The 17,669-nt window shown below is 40.8% G+C and overlaps 1 protein-coding gene across 1 annotated transcript in view; it reads left to right on the top strand.

The window, feature by feature from the left end:
* Positions 1–17,669, top strand: part of LOC127057265 (potassium voltage-gated channel subfamily KQT member 1-like) — an 816,867-nt gene that overhangs the window by 481,758 nt on the left and 317,440 nt on the right. Inside the window, 4 exon segments of the mRNA XM_050966175.1 lie at positions 992–1,067; positions 5,193–5,287; positions 6,597–6,637; positions 16,353–16,414. Of these exon segments, the coding sequence (XP_050822132.1) occupies positions 992–1,067; positions 5,193–5,287; positions 6,597–6,637; positions 16,353–16,414 (274 nt within the window).

The raw sequence follows: 17,669 nt of genomic DNA, 5'->3' as shown, positions 1-17,669 counted from the left end.
TCAGATTGTGGTACATTGCCCGATCAACAGGAATGATTTAATCAAACAACAATTTTAAAGTGCTGCTTTGGCATGGGCACTATTTCTTTTGTAATGCACTGAAATCATTACGTCTTTAAGGCCTTCACTCTGTAAAGGGGCACTTCAGAGCTGGAGAAACCAGGGCTGCCTCCTGGCTCCTTTCCCCAATGAGTGACGGTAGGAGAGAGGCAGTTGGCTCTGCTTTCAGAATATTTAGTGGGTCCAGTCACCATGCTGGCTGGCCTTTTCGAGGCTGTCATCAGTTGTCAATGATGATGTCAACATAGAGTATTGCCCTCTGAGCACTGTCGCCAGCTTGGGAGGATAAATATAACTTTGCTCATCTCACCAATTTTGAATGATTGGGAGGATGATATTTGCTAAATATATTGTGTGCAATATGATATTATGTGTGTGTAACTATTATATATGTGTGTGTGTGTGTGACTGTCTATGTATTTGTTCATACAGGTACACACACACATAGTATGTAATATATGTATGCGTGTTGTGTTAGGCTTGTTTCAAATCTTCTGGTTTGTTATTCTCTCCTCCTCCCCCCTCCTCTGAAGAATCAAAGCACTTTTCAAAGGACTTAATTTCCATGCTCTGGAGCTCATGGGCAACCATTCAATAAAAGCAAAATAAGGAATGTGGTCATGGTTCTAAAAACATTTCACATTCTTCGAACTGATGCCAGTTATAAGCAATGACAGTAATCCTGTCTAATCCCCCACACATTTTATCTTTGTACACCTGCTTGTACTGTCTCTCTTATCAATTTATTATACTTAGAGCCAGAACTATAGAAGAAGGCAAGGCAATGGAACAAAAGAGATGTGTGCTAAATGTACTGTGTTATAAATTTGCATTCTAGAAGAGTATTAGGACATGTTGTATTTCATTGCTTACAGTCATCTTCTGTTGTTTTTCTTTTTTTCTTTTTCTTTTTGTGTGTTTTATTCGGCAGGTTAACTGAAGCACACCGAATAGCTGTCAAAGTCATAAGGAGAATGCAATATTTTGTGGCCAGAAGAAAATTTCAGGTAAGCAGCAATATTAACAGTAGGGACAAATGAGAAAGATAAGTGAGGGGGGGAACAATGGGTTGGACTTTGAAAATGCTCAGTGTGTACAATTTGCCCTTGAGCACAGGGCTGGGAAAAGGCCTATGTACTTAAACACTAGGCCTCATGTTTGCCTTCTACATAGGGGCAAATTTCACAATGTGTTCAGAACTTCTAGTTAATTTCAGGGTAGTGTTCCAGAACACTCATGCATTCAGCATTTCTAGAATCAGCCCCATCATTCTTTTTCATTCATCTTTTTTTGTTGTACCTTTAATTTCCAGAGTAATTGAAAAAATATCAGGTTTTTTTCCTGTTGAATGAAACAATCAATATGCTCATGTGTATTGTTCAACTAACAGAAAAGACTACATAGAGGGTCCTGCTACAATGCAGTTGTATATGTATTGTATATGATGATCATCTAGTAAACGTCTGAAAAAAAGACCGAAGAATAGTTTGAGTGCAACAAAATAGATTTAACTGTTTTAGGAGTATATAATACAATGTTGCTTTCAAAATCATGATCAAGATTTTCCAAAATGACTAATGGTTTTGAATGCCCAACATGAGACATCTTAAAGGGGGCCTGATTTTCAGGAAGTACTGAGCATCGATTTTCTGAACATTCACTTTCTTTAAGGACTCTCAAGTTATTCATCCAAAATTTGAAGCACCCAAAATCACTTGTCACTTTGAGAAATATTTTTCATTCACCTGCCTGTGGTCTAATTCCCTAATTTCCCATTACAATAGCACTTTATTGTTAGTTTAATTATGATATTCTTCTTGCAGTAACTGGTGACCTGATTTTCAAAGGTGCTGAGCACCTCCAGCACCCACAAAGTTCAATAAAATATGTGGAGACTAATTGTTTCCGAAAATCTGGCTACAAGTTTCCCACACATTGTATTAGTTCATAGTTTTCATACTATTTTGAAATGATATAAAAAATAAAAAAGAGAGAATATGGAGTATGGAGAGAATAGGTTTCAAGCAGGTTTGACTTCAGCCCTAATATGTAATCACAAGGGACAGAAATGTGAGATGAGATTGCAATGTTCAGAACCAAAGGACCTGAGTTTGTAGCTTTTGTAAAGATATCCTAGCCTAGAAGTCTGTGTATTAGATGAGTTTGTGAAATCAATATTCAGATGACCTTATGGCCACAAAATGTAGGCTAAGGTAGACCAGAGTGTGAGATAGATTTGGGGAATTCAGATGTGCTTGGATGTTCATACTCAAAAAGACACAGAATTTGAGATGGATTTAGAATGTTGAGTCTGAATGGCCTGGACCGAGGATAACTTAAGGGGGAAAGGAGTCCAGTAATGGGGAGTCTGAGAATTACTTGCAGGGCCAGCCTTAGGGAAAACGGTGCCCTAGATTAACTTGTATTTTGGCTTTCTGCTGCTTCCCTGCCCACCCCGCACTGCCCCTGGGCCACACTGCCTCCCCCAGCCTTCCACCCATCCCCCCATCACCTCCAGGCTACACTGCCTCCCCACCCCATTGCCCCGAAATCCCTTCTACAGCCTCGCACCCCAGGCCTGCCCCACTCCTTACCTCTTGGCCACTGCACCACCCTGACCACGTCGCCCACCCATAAGGCTGGCCCTGATTACTTGGGCTCAGGGAGTTTTGCCAAATTTTCCAAATTTTCCTGGGAGTCTCCGTTATATCCTTCCCCTAGTTGTACTGTATATTGTAGTATTTTTCAGTCAGAACTTGAGAAGAGATTGTGTTTAGTCGAGTCACGTCTGTGGATGCTGTGCCAGAAGTTGGCAAGGGCATAAGATGTTCAGGTCTAAGGAGGGCTATTGGGAAAATGGAAGAAAAAGAATAGAAGTAGAGGGATTTTTTTTTTAATCTTGATTCTTTCCAAACTTTAGACTGGACTCAGGCAGCATTCAATGTAGAGTACTTTACAACACAAGGCTTTAGTGCTGATGATTTGATAGCAGGGATAAAGAAAGTTTTAGGGAGGGGAAGTGAAATTTTATTGGGAATGAGAAGAATTAATTATGCACATGGTAACACATATTTAAAAATAAAAACAAAAAACCTAGTACATTTAGGCTCTGGGCTGTACATCATCTGTAAATAGAGAGTGCTCAAAAGAAGAGAGAGGGTTAGCCAAAATGCACTCAAAGCACCCCTGCCAGTCAATCCAAAGAGTGATATTGGCACTGTTTCTCTGGGGGAAGACAATAGCCTGCTTTTCTGGCCAGAAATAGTGATGTGTCAGCATCTACTACAAATGTAGCTGAGAAAGCGGGGGGGGGGGGGGGAAGGGGGCTATGGGGGGGATGGCAGTAAATTGAAAGCTTTAAACACACACACACAAGAACACTCTAAGCTCTGTTGAAAGCAATGCTACAGGTAACTACTGACTGAAGAGCACGAGGAGCGTGTTTTGTCATTAAGAGTTTTTGCTTCTTCATTTTACAGGATTTATTTCCACTCCAGTTGCATGCTTTTTATTTGAAATGTCTATATGGCTGCCTTCCAAGCATGACTCCAGCACATACTGTAGGTGTTCTGTGCATGTGTGCAATGGTGCATGCTAATGGCTCTGGCTGAAGCTGTGGCAGAGTGGAAACAGACAAGATGACTAATGAGCTGTTTTCAGTTATTTTCAATTACTAGATTTGCCGTGTACCTTTTTTTTCTTGATCCAAAGCCAAAAGGAAGACATCTTGCCCCATATTTCCCACTGGGCTGATGGCTCTGAAAATGCTTATATTTTCAAAAGCAGATCAGCTTTTTCCTCCCGTAATTTGTCCATACTGCACCTTTTATAATCACATCATTTCATGCAAATTAACAAACCTTATTTTTAAAACGGTGTCTCACCAGCCATATCCATCAATTGGTGGTTAGCAGCAGCAGCTGCACTCAGGCTTAGAAAAGGGAGAAGTCAGAGAAACCCCGGAGTTTTAGCCTTTTTGCCTTTGTAGATTCACTTCTATTTTTAATCTTAGTTGTTCCTTTTTGCATCAAGAAATGTTGGGTAGATTTGGGCCCAAACCAACTCCAAATCCAAATACAGTCAAGCTTTGAGGAAGCTCCTGTCTCACCAATGATCTAGACCAAAACCCTGTCACTAAGCATCCCCAAAGTTTAGAAGAGTTTGCATCTGGCTCCAAGCTTTATGAATTGAGCTTCTCTCTATTGTTGAGAATTATAGCAGAATGACTTCTATATTGTTCTGTAATAAGCTGAGGAAGTCACACATGTAACTTTCATTCAGTTATATGCCATGGCTTTCTGTGCTTAAAATGGACTATGATGTGCCAATATTTTTCTCAGCATGTGATAGTGTAAAGGCGTAACTCTTATTGACAGTAATGGGTATCGCTCAGCTATGTTCCTGTGCTGAATATGCACTCCTATAATTTCCAGGAATATCATATTTTTCAGTTATTACAGAGAACTTTCCAAAACAACAAAAGCTCTAGAGGATCAAAACGGATGGTGCAACTGCAGGACCAGTGCAAGGATGTTTCGCGCCGTAGGCAAAACTTCCACCTTGCACCCTCCCCCATCCTGAGCCTCTGCCCTGAGGCGCACCCCCACCATTGCAATCCCCCCCTCCGCCCTGAGGTGCCCACCCTGCGGCAGCTCCCCACCTCCCACCCTCCGCCCTGAGGCACCCCCCCTGCTCTGCCTCCTCCCCAAGCACACCATCGCTGCTTCACTTCTCCCTCCTCCCAGGCTTGCGGCGCCAGTCAGCTTAGGCGCCGCAAGCCTGGGAGGCAGGAGAAGTGAAACAGCCACGGCATGCTCAAGGAGGAGGCAGGGCAGGGGTAAGCTGGGGCGGGGAGTTCCCCTAGGTGCCAGCCCCCCCCTTACTTGCTGCTGGCAGCCCTCCCTGCACTCCCCTGCCCCAGCTCCCTCCTTCTAAATGCCGGCGGTGACCAGGGTAGCCGAAGATCCAGCCGCCGCTGTCTCTGCCGAAGAAAATGCTGCCCCCCCAAATCCTAACGCCCTAGGCGACCGCCTAGGTTGCCTAAATGGTTGCACCAGCCCTGTCCAACTAATATAAATAAGTGATGTAAAACAAGGCTTATTACACAGTCTCTCATATTACTCCTTTCACAGCAAGCTCGAAAACCATATGATGTGCGCGATGTAATTGAACAGTACTCTCAAGGACACCTTAATATGATGGTTCGCATAAAAGAACTTCAGCGAAGGTATGCCCTGTCTATCTAATCAAATATTGGTTTCTCCGGTGCTGGTTGGCTTTAGAAGAGAAGTGTACTTAATGAACAGTAATTGTCAAAAATTGCAAGCTGGGAGCATGATATCTGCAAGGTTTGACTTTGTCAGTTTTTAACCCTTTTTTTTAACAAAGTTCAAAATTTTTGTCAACATCCTCAGCAAAAAATCAAAAGGGAAGAAAAGAAATTGAGGTAAATAGTGTGAAATTTAGTGCAGGTTATGACAGGGCCACCCAGAGGATTCAGGGGGCCTGGGGCAAAGCGGCAGAGCTGCGATGCATGTACTCCCCCGGGGGCCGTCCTGGTCTTTGGCAGCATTTCAGTGGCGGGGGGCCCTTCAGTCGCTCTGCATCTTTGGCAGCACTGAAAAGCGCCCCCACTGCTGAAATGCTGCCGAAGACCTGGACCACCACCGGGCCAGGGCACGCGGGGCCCCTGTGGGGCCCGGGGCCTGGGTCAAATTGCCCCACTTGCCCCCACTCTGGGCAGCCCTGGGTTATGAGCATTTCTGACCAGTTCTCACAAAAGAAAAACTCTTCCAATAATGACTTCCCTACCTAGCTCCTCTCTATGCCTCTCCATGGTTGGGAGAAATCATTATTTCACCTGTACTTGCCTGTCTATCCGAATCTTCTCTTCTTCCCCTTTCCTCTCCCACAATTACTCCTCTGTCTTGCCTACTTTTCTGTCACATACGTTCTCAACTATTGAATCAATCATGTGAAATTTTGCCTTAAAAATGTACTTCTGGCTTTCAGCATAGGTTTGACTTTTTTCTTTGTAGTGCATTGCTGAATTCCTGAGGACACCAGAACCAGATCTTTCACCCACTGAGGCAAAATTCCTATTGAGCAGGATAGGGTCACTTATTCAAAATAAAATGATTTTAAAAAACACACCCCACCCCGTCTCTGTGTGATTCAGGGAACAGTTATGAATATTAAGAAAGCCATTTTATCTGGATATTCAGTGCAATACAGGTCTAAATTGCTTTAGCTATAAAATCAAAACAGAAGAAATAAGTAAAATATCAGTCTTCATGAAAACCACAGTAACAGTGCAGCTTTATTCCAACAAATAACAGTGTATAAAGGGCGAGACTGCTGACTGTATGTAAATCCAGTCATGCAAGACCAGTATTTTCACTTGCCTTGCTATTGGTTTAAAACTACTGTTCTTTTGCATGTAAAATATGCATGTGTACTATTCCAAGCAGCAAACAATAAGTTGTTTGATAATTCTACTGCTGGCAAACTAAAATGATTGTCTGTTTTCTTTTCAGACTGGATCACTCCTTAGGGAAGCCTGGCCTTTTTCTTCCAGGTAAGATGACTACATATTTTGTATAAAATGAATGGCTCCATCATTCAGTAGAAATAACTGTTGGTAGACTAATGTAGACCAATCATACAGTCAATTGCTGGATGCAGTTAATAGGCCCAGTATAGCTGCAGAAGGATTGGTACTTGGCATTCATGTAGGGCTGCTGGAATTAAACAGAAACTGAGTACAGCTGTTAAAAATGTGTACAAGGGCTAAAATGCCTGAAAACTTCTCCTACTATGAGATTTGCCATACCAAACTGCTTTCTTAACCATTTGTGGCTGGGCTTGGATATACACCGTTTACACTTTAAAAGGTTTTTTCCTTTTAGAAAGATTCTATGGGTTTGGATTTAGGATCAACATTTTCAAAAGCACCTAAGTCCTATTTTTACAAAGTGACATTAGGCACTCAGAAGCATCAGTCTCACTGAAAGTCAATGGGATTTAGAATTCTGAATATTTAGTTCCTTTTAAAAATGTGATTTAAGCCCCTAAATCACTTAGGTGTTTTTGAAAATTTTTACCCATATTATCCTATAGTTAAAATGAAAAATAACACAAGAAACATGAATATCTCTCAAAATGGAAGAAACTTTTAAAGTCTGACCACTGCAGGGGACTTTTAGCAAAGTGGAATACGCAGTATGCTCTTCTGCCTCATAACTAAATTGTTGTTTGGGCTGTAGGGAAAAAAATTAGCTAGCTTGCACACATTTATGTATGTTTGCACTTTGAGTTATTATTTTTTTTAAGTGCATTGTGCAAGCTGAGTTTTTGAAAATGTTGTGAGGCTTCAGGGTTGTTTTTTTTTTGGTTTTTTTTTACTTTGGGTTTAATATTACCAGATTAGAGCTATAATTTGTATTACTTGAACATAGCATTGGAGGTGACTTAAATATGTTTTATGAGACAACTTTTTGTATCTAAGGCAGAGAGCGAGAGAGACATTTGACTGTAAAGAGCATAACTGTGAGATAACATTCCAAGGAATTTGTGAAGCTGGGTACTCTCCATCCATGCTTCTTTAAGCATCAGGTCCCGCAGACGAGGCTACTAAAATTTAGTCCCTAAATCCTAGCTCCTCTAACCTATTTTGCCTATTTGGATGATCTCAAATAGCTTTAGGGATTTAAACAAGTGTTGAAATAAAGTCGTATGGGGCCAAACCTGCCCCAGTGGCTGTCTGGGATCTGTAATCAGCTCCATTCCAGGCAGCTCACAAGCAGACACTACATTAGAAGCAAAGAATTTTCGGGGAAGAGTGGGGCCTGTAAGGTATCACTGGACTACCAGGAGCCCTCAGGTTTGGCAGTGAGACCCTACACTAGTGACATGGTCTGAAAACCTCATCCTGGAGAGTAGGGAGCAGTGGGAGGATTTCAGTTCAAACTAGGGTCTGCTACAATTTTTTGTAATGAAAAATCTTACCCTTCATTTTGCATTCATATTCTATTTTTTGTCTTTGGAGAATTTATTAGTTTACACAAATATCTAGTAATACAAAGAAAAATTCTGGTAAGTCCATCTTCAGACCTGATTATGATGCCCAGCCTAATCTGAGAGCAGACTTAGGATCACCAGGGCTCTTGGAGATATTTTATGCAAGTGACGCTTGCTTTTCCAGACAAGAACATTGCAGCCCCATCACTTAAACAACTTCCTCTGCTAATCCGTTCATGGAACAGCCTTAGCGCTGAACGGCTGCTCTGAGACAACTTTTTCAGAAGTAACCACCTTTCAAAGGTGATGCTGCCAAGAATGACGCCACTCGCCATAGCCTGCCAGCTCTACAAAGTTATACCACTTGCAGGCAAATATGACAGCACCCACAGAGGAGCGGGCAGCATCATAAATATCAACTGGAGATGGGGAAAACTGGAGATGGTTCTTAAGGCTGCAAAACTTAAATGTCTCAGTTATGGGTTTGCAAGACAAAGAGCAGAAATGTTCTGATCTATATCTTATTTTATCTGACCCTCTCCCTAAGTTCAAGAAAGTTGGGTAGGTCCAGATAAATAGATCCAGATTTTACCCACCTCATTTTCTGTACTGGGTGACTTTAGTTTTGCAAACTAAAACCAGGAGTGGTTTTGATTTCAATGCTATTTTATTCAACAACATTCAGGTGAATTCAGCAAAATGGTTGTAGGTTGGCCCCTTTCTGACAGTGACAGACGCTCACACTTTCCCATCCACTCTGGACACTTGAGATCCCTGAATTTTCATAGGCACGGCTGTCCAGTGTTGCATTAAAAAGGAATTTTTAAACAGTGCATTCTTCACAAGCAAAGGCATTGCTGAGAATCTCCTTCATCAGCAATATGGGTGTATTCTCTAGTCTGCTGGATTTTTTTGCATTCATAGCTGGCAAAGAAGCGATAAATAAAAACACAGGGAAAATCAAAGTATTGAAAAGAAAAATAGAGAAGGAATGTTGCCTTCCCAATGACTTCTTTGTGGTTTATTACCAGCTTTATTTGAAGAATCTTAAGGTCTGATCTAAAGCCCATTGAAGTCAATGGAAATGTTTCGATGGACTTCAGTGAGTTTCAGATCAGACATCTTTTGAATCTCTGTTGTCAATACTGACAACACTATACATGGTGTGATACTATAATTCTAGTTTTAGATCAGCATTCACTAGTGAATGACATAAACCTGGGCAAGATATTACAAATACATGATAGAAATAGTTTGTGTTAATTAGTAGTAGTTATTGGCTGTTTTCACTCAAAATTCCTTAAAGACTGGAAATTTAAAAAAGCCAAAGATAATGCTTAGTCACCTGGATAATTAATGGTCAAATTTTGAAAAGTGCATAAGTCCCATTTTCAAAGTGAAATTGGAGATTCAATAATATTTACTAAACAAAACAAACACCTATGAGATGGTACAAATCATAAAATGTAAAATAGTAACAAGCGACCTTTTGCACCTAATGAAGTTCAGTGGTTTTGAATGCAACTTCAGAGAATCCCCATGGCTGTTCAGGAGCACAGGGGAAGAATAATGCCACAAAAGATTCAGTGTTTGGGCTCAAATAAGTATCCAAAGGTTGGTGCCTCATCAGACCTGCCTGTGTGTGTGCAATACAGCTGCAAATCTCACCAGAAACTGGCTTTCTTGTGAGATATTTGGCACTTTTTCCTGCTTTTGGGTGTACTTAGCAGGAGTTCCTTATATTGTGTCATTCTGTTTCCAGCCAGTAACTAGAAGTGGGGAAGAAGATTCTTTCAGAAGCTTAATAAGTATTCCTCTTTCATATCCCCCCTTAGTGTGGAAAAGAGGAGACTAAGGGGGGAGTATGTTAGAGGTATATAAAATCATGAGTGGTGTGGAGGAAGTGAATAAGGAAAAGTTATTTACTTGTGCCCTAATATAAGAACTAAGGGCCAACAAATGAAATTAATGGGCAGCAGGTTTAAAACAAATAAAATAAAGTTGTTCTTCACACAGCGCACAGTCAACCTGTGGAACTCCTTGCCTGAGGAGGTTGTGGAGGCTAGGACTATAACAGTGTTTAAAAGAGAACTGGATAAATTCATGGAGGTTAAGTCCATTAATGGCTGTTAGCCAGGATGGGTAAGGGATGGTGTCCGTAGCCTCTGTTTGTCAGAGGGTGGAGATGGATGGAAGGAGAGATCATTACCTGTTAGGTTCACTCCCTCTGGGGCACCTGGCATTGGCCACTGTCAGTAGACAGGATACTGGGCTGGATGGACCTTTGATCTGACCCAGTATGGCTGTTCTTATGTCTTATGTTCTTAAATGTGTTCAGATCAATTTGGCTTTTAAAAATTGTTTAATATATGGGATATGGGAGTCAGTGTTTCTTTAAGTATTGTTTTACCCCTCCTCCCCCAGATAAAGATGAGGAAGGTAGGATCAAAAAGAAATTTGCCAGCAGAGAAAAAAAAGCCCTCAGCAGACATCGTTTTATATAGATACAGACTATTCTCCATCTTGCCTCTGAATGTGTTTTTCACTTCTGAATGAAATTAGTTCCCTTGTAGAAACGACTATGCACCACTTAAGTCCCATTTTCAAACCTAGATGGGAGTCTATTCACCATTTACCTTGGCCCTCTACACACGGTCAAATTTCATCCCCTTTAAATAGTTACTAAGGATACTTACAGTATTTCATATTAAATTAGTCCCATAGTTATTTTATAAACATTATTATGAGTTCATGGCCAAATACTGGCATCTGCACATTTTGGAGAAGGTGCAGAAATACAACACAGCTATGTAACAAAATCCAATGTACTTCTGTTCTTCATCTCAGTTGAAGAAGGGATCAAGATTGCTTAAATTATGACCAAAATGTTCTAATCACTAAGCCCTAGATTATTTTCTTATCTGTTATTTTAGAGATCCCAGATGTAAATGAACAATTATTCACAGGTACAGCAGTCTACCTGCATTGACTTTTAATTGCTTTAAAGAAGACAAAAAAGTGGGGTGTCTTCTATTAGCCCATTTCACTCCAAGTGACCCACAGTAGTGTGCTGGGCTTGATATATTTTCCTGAGTTTTTGAGGTGCCTTTTGCAGTCTGGGTTACTCCATAGGTCACCCAGCTCCAATTCTCTCTTTTTTACCTTTAGAAAAATACTTCAAAATAGATATGAGAAAAATCTCTAACAATTTCATAATTTATGAAGCAATAGTTTGAGATGTGCTAAAAATTGAGTCCTATCGCTTCCCTTGTGAAAATGCAACAGATCCCTTCCAGCTCGAATCATTTTCAGGCAGTTTGGCAGGAATTCACTTACTGAGTTACTACCCATAAGTATTTTTTCTCACTTATAAAAGAAACAAACATATTTTTAACATTCTCGTACATTATATTGTGATGCGATATGGCATAGTACTTTAGTAAATAGTAAACTAAAAAAAAAGTCATTTTCTTCCATTTCACTTGTTCTTTTTCTCTTCCTCATTTTAGATGTGACATTCACTGTTCCCTTGCAGAAAATGTTTCATAAGTGTTTCAATGATTTAATCTGTTCAGTTTTTGGGTGACCAACTTGAGATTTCTTGTTCCTGGTTTTCATCAGGAGGAGCTGTGACTGGTCTGCACCTCTGAAAATAAAGACCAAGGTGTCTCAAACTGTCCTCTAAAAATTGGTGGTACCCCAGATTAGTGAACACTTCTGGAATGTTATCTCACTTTGTTTTTTAAACAAGTACTGTATGTGTGTGTGTGGGGGGGTGAATTTAGGGTTGCCAACTTTCTAATCACACAAAACCAAACACCTTTGCCCTTCTCCTTCTCTGAAGCCCTTCTCCGAGTCCCTGCTCACTCCATCTCCCTCCCTTCCTCGCTCACTCTCCCCCAACCTCACTCATTTTCACTGGGCTGGGGCAGGGGGTTGGGGTGCGGGAAGAAGTGAGGGCTCTGTCTGGAGGTGCAGGCTCTGGGGTGGGGCTGGGAATGAGGGTGCGGACTGGGGCCGAGGGGTTCAGAGTGCGGGAGGGGCTCAGGGCTGGGGTAGGGGATGTGGGCTTCAGCTGGGGTGTGGGCTTTGGGGTGGGGCCGGGATGAGATGTTTGGGGTTCAAGAGAGGGCTCTGGGCTGGGACAGGGGGATGGGATGCGAGCTCTGGGAGGGAGTTAAGAGTGTGAGAGGGAGTTTTGACCTGGGACAGGAGGCTAGGGTGTGGGAGGAGGTTCGGAATGTGGGCCCCTTCCAGACAGTGCTTATCTCAGGTGGCTCCCAGTCGGCAGTGCAGCGGGGGTAAGGCAGGCTCCCTGCCTACTGTGGCTCCACATGGCTCCCGAAAGGGGACGGCATGTCCTGTTCCTAGGCTTAGAGACGGGCAGCCAGAGGTCTCTGTGCACTGCCTGCAGGTGCTGCCCTCGCAGCTCGCATTGGCCGTGGTTCCCAGGCAATGGAAGCTGCGGAGCTGGTGCTTGGGGCAGGGGCAGCGTGTGGAGCCCCTGTGACTACCCGTGCACCTAGGAGCGAGACATGCTGCTGCTTCTGGGAGCTGCGCAGAGCCAGGGCAGGCAGGGAGCCTGCCTTAGCCCCTCTGCACCACTAACTGGAATTTTAATGGCCATGTCAGCGGTGCTGCCCGGAGTCTCTAGGGTCCCTTTTTAACTAGGCATTCCAGTCAAAAACCAGATGCCTGGCAAACCTAGAGGAAGAACACATCAAGGAGCAGCAATTTATATAATAATGATAAAGTCTAGAAATGAACTGGATGACTCAAAAGATATTCTCTATCAATCTGATAGTACAAGATGCTTCCTATTGTATTTCTACAAGTGCTTTACCTAGTCTAAATTTAAATCGAGTAAATGATAGGCATTTATCATGTTCCTAGGAAGATTACTCCACTGTCTGATATTGGCTAGCATCAGGAAGTCTTTCTTGATATTTAGCTTAAATTTTCCTTATGTCATTTCATCCTATTATACTTAATTATACTCCCCTCTTCATAATGATCCCAACATCCTTTCCCTTTTTTGTGTGTGTTTATGCACTTCACATATATATTTGTAAAATATTAATATCTGGGTTAGCCAATATATTACCATATATTACACACACCAAAAAACCATACAGCAACCAACCCTACATTAAAAGAATGTTACTTAAGTTACAAAGTAAAAAACACAAAAGTTAGGAAATTTCAGGTTTACAGGTGTCTGTCCAACCTTTTCCTACTATTTACAAAGGCAAATAATCTAGTATGCAGAAGAAGGAATAGGGGGATGAAATACTATATTTTGAAAAGACTGTAGAAGAATACTATAAAAACAAGATAGAAATGAAATACATTAGAACAGTGTTATTTGAGCTATTGCCCATCCTTCTGCCACAAGGCTTCCCAGATTGACGATACACCCAGTTTACTTTTATGAAAAGACTGCAGCGTTTATTAGAGGGCAATACTTACAAAGTACAGCTGAAATACCTAACTAAATGGAGGCTAACCAGAAACAGAAAAGATTGCAGCCTTCTGTGAGATACAGAGCATGCATGTCAGAAAAGTGAAAGCCATGCCACAGCTGACTGAGCATTGCATGACATGTTTTTCACTTCACTTGACAGGAATGCCACAAAATAGCTACACCCCCTTCCAACCATTTGTCTAAGCAATTCCTGTTTTCTTGTTTTCTCTCCTACATAGTATACTGGAGTAGTTAAAATGAGAAATATTGTTAACTTGTTTAGGTTTTGTTTGGCTAGCTTGTACATAGATGAATTGTGTAATTAGAGTTGGTTAGGAAATTATTTTTCCCAGGAAAATTTTCAACATTTTTTTTTATTAATTTTGATCAAACATTTTCTTCAGATTTGGGGGAGTTTTGCAGAAACCCCCAAAAATGATTGTTGTGGGGGTGTTCGAAAGTGAAAATTGGAAAATATGGGCTCAAAACCCACAAAAATTTCAGTATTTTGATTGCCAAAAATTGCATTTTCAATTAAAATCCCAAATATGGTGTTGACATAAAATTTCTGTTTCAACAAAAAACTCTCTTCCATACAAAAACATGTTTTGAGGAAAAATTTCTACCAGTTCTATGTGTAACCCATTGATTAAGTTGTGAACCCAGAGTTCCCTCCTGAATGTTAGAAATGTACATAGCATCTCTGCTTCTGGATTTCATCTGATCTGAAAGCTGTGTAAAGTTTCCTATAGCCTGTTGACTTGTGCCTTTGAAGATGGTCATGTGCAATTCTACCAAAAAGTGTTTATTCTGTAAAGATGTTTAAAATGTAAATGGGATCTTGCCTACTTGAGATGGGTAGGAAGTTAAGATTTGGGATATAGAGCTCTGATCTCCCCACTTCTATTCAACCACACCCCAAGGGATTGTGAAGCACAGATTTAGAAAACATGCATATTTGTCCTAATACACATGTTGGGGGATGTTAGGATTCTACACACTTGCAATTTAATGTATAGACTGCTGTGTACCTATCAAATCCGCAAATTCCACTTTTGGTGGAGATGAGCCAAACCAGGATCCTTGAATCTGTCTCTTCAAGTTTCAGAGGTTTATGAGTTCTTAAACTAATAAATTGTCCAAATAGCACAAATCTCTGGATCCAGCCAGGCCACTCTGCCCACAAAATGCCTCCAACTGTATTTGTGTTGTCTACTTGTGGGGAAAGATTGGTGACCTGCTAGCTGCCTCCCCAGTTTCATTGATAAAACTTCTCTCCTATCCAATATCTTCAGAAGGCCGAAGGCAGGGCCACTGCCCTCCTAAAATCTTGGCATGTCTTCGGGGGGAGAGGGATGGCCAATAAGTATTCCTTCTCCCAAACACACAATAGTAGAACATTGCACAAGAACTGCTCTCTGCTGTGGCCACCTACACTAAGAAAAATGGGTCTACATGGCTTCTGTTCCACCGTTTGGCGCAGCCAGTCAGGCAATTATAACCAAATAGAGTGTGACTCCGGGGCCAAACCTCAAAAAACCAATCCAGCTCAACGTGTGAAAAAGGAATGTAAACATGAGTGTGAAAAAGTCACATTTCTAATAGCAAACTGTTTGTGTGCATGTTTTCCATCAGAAATTTACGAAGTTTTTCTTTTGTTTTGTGAAAAAAAAAATCACAAATTTGAAAGCAAACATTTTAGGTCATTGGGTGAAAATGTCAGAAGTGCGTAAGTCCCATAGACTTAAGCTCCTAAGTCACTTCATTGACACATGGAAATTTAGGCTGGAAAAGACCACAAGAGGCCATCTAGTTCAGCCCAGTGAGCTGAAGTAAAACCAAGTTTACCTCACTAGGGAGGCCATTTGTCTAGTTTTAAGCCACACAGCCCTAGTTCATGGAGCACTGTCCCTGTCCAGTATAAACTTAGCACCCGACATACCTTTGTCCGCTGAAAAGGAGAGGGAAGAGGAATCGATTGGATGCTGGAGGGTGGTGATGGGTGGGGGTGCAGATGGGGATAGAGCCAGGGGAGACGCCTTCATGTGAAGTGAAGCAGGTGGAGATGGGCTCACACAGGCGGGGGCAGGGATGTCTTGTATTCTGGGGATGTGCCAGTGGCCACTGTATACCTAGCCGATGCATGATAGGGGTTAGGTGCTTTTGAAATTTTTACCCATTATGAATATTTTTTGCAGCTCATAATATAATTATTATTTCCGATTTGTTACTGTAGTGCTTAGAGGTCCCAACCAAGAATTGTGGCCCCACTGTGCTAGACACTGTACAAACATAAGAGACAGGCCCTGCTTTGAACAGTTTCCACTTTTAAGTACCAATCCTTCAATTCAAGATCAGGGCCAACACAGGCAAGACAGAAAAAGGGTAGGAAGAGAAATGGAGACAAAGAAAGATATAATGACTTGCCCAGTGTCTTAGCTGGGAATAGAGCTCAGGACTCCTAAATCCCAGGTCAGTGTCTTATCAACTGAACTATACTGCCTGTCACATTTATAAACGTGAAGATATAATATGTGTTCTTATATAAAAGTATGCATGACTGTATAGTTAATATGCACACATTGTATAAGTGGCACATACAGACATATGTGCACACACATATTACATGTGTACCCAATCCCTCTTTCACTCATACAGTGTATGAAATAAAAACTACTTGTTGCACTCATGTCATCAATATCACCCTAACTTTTTACTAGCTTCTATTTTGCTTTAAATCCAATTAAATATACTTCTTAGTTTCAGATTATTCTTTGTCTAATGACTGTCACAATTTTTTTTCTTTTAGAAAAAGGGGTAGACAAAGGATACTATACTGTAGGAGCCAGACTGATCCGGTTAGAGGATAAGGTAAGTGTATGAAAGCTTTTTTTTTCCCCCTGGCTAATGATATCTGATCTACAAGACTGCAAGATAATATCTTTGCATGATTTACTTTAGAACTATGGGGCACCATAATAAAGAAAAATATCCTAATTTTTGTAAGGGATTTGATGAAGTTACATTCTTATGTTGTTAGCACTTTTAACCATTTAACTGCCATGCAAACTTGATTCTTGATATCAAGTAGTAATACTTTCATGTTAAAGGTAGGTCACATAAGCCTGGTAGACAAATACTGCATAGTGACAAGGTGTCTGTCACACCAGAATTAGTATATTAAAGATATTAGAGAGGCCATTATCAGCATTATTTGTAAATAGCAACAGTTGATATCTCAGTTTTATCATAGCAGACATTTCCACTACAGGTTATTTTAACATTTGAGACAAGGCCTGTCTGTGATCAAGGATATCCATTGGTTATGTGTATCTCTCCCTCAAGTTGTTCATTTAGTTGTTTCTTTTTTTTAATTATGTGAAGGGGAAAAAAGCTTTGGCTATTCTTAAGAAACCACAGTGTCAAAATGATACAAAGGTGAAATTCCACCAGTCACCTAACGTTGAAGGAACTTTATCATAATAACATGGAAATATTCAATGCTGTGATCTTGGATAGCTGATTTACCTAGACTTTTAGTTTCTTGGACCTGAATGGGTTGTGTCCTAGAAATAATCTACTTCAGAGGCAAAGGAAACAATATATACAGTATTAGGAAATATAGTATATGAAGGATATCTGTGACACTACTTCCATCAATTTTTGTGAGCAATAATTCCAAAAATTGAAAGAGCTATTGCCTTACTAAATTAGTAGTATGTATGCATCTGACTCCTCCATGTTATGAAGACGAGAAATCAGTGTGTCATTACTGATTCTGCCACCTGTCCAGGCTCAAAGCTTTATTAGTAATGGCTTCAGAAATTTTAATTTGAGATCTCAGTGGTACCTGGCTAGAAGGGGTGTAACAGATGGAATACTGTGCAAAGTTCTCCCAGTCAATAACATGCTATATTGAATAATCAGCATTACAACCCTTGTTCTTGTAGTTTAAACACATGCAAGCAAATCAAATTCTAGTAGTTTCCCAAAGGCTTTTATTTTCATCCACTTTGCGTCAACATAGAAGTTTTAAGGCGGTAAAGTAATGAGGGATTTACATTATCATTATAAATGTCCATTATAAGCATGTATTGCCCATCTATTGAATGGGTTTATTTTGGAA

The sequence above is a fragment of the Gopherus flavomarginatus genome, chromosome 1, assembly GCF_025201925.1.
Source record: "Gopherus flavomarginatus isolate rGopFla2 chromosome 1, rGopFla2.mat.asm, whole genome shotgun sequence".
Taxonomy (NCBI): domain Eukaryota; kingdom Metazoa; phylum Chordata; order Testudines; family Testudinidae; genus Gopherus; species Gopherus flavomarginatus.
The sequence above is the reverse complement of the archived record's forward strand: the minus strand, read 5'-3'. Positions and strand labels throughout refer to the sequence as shown.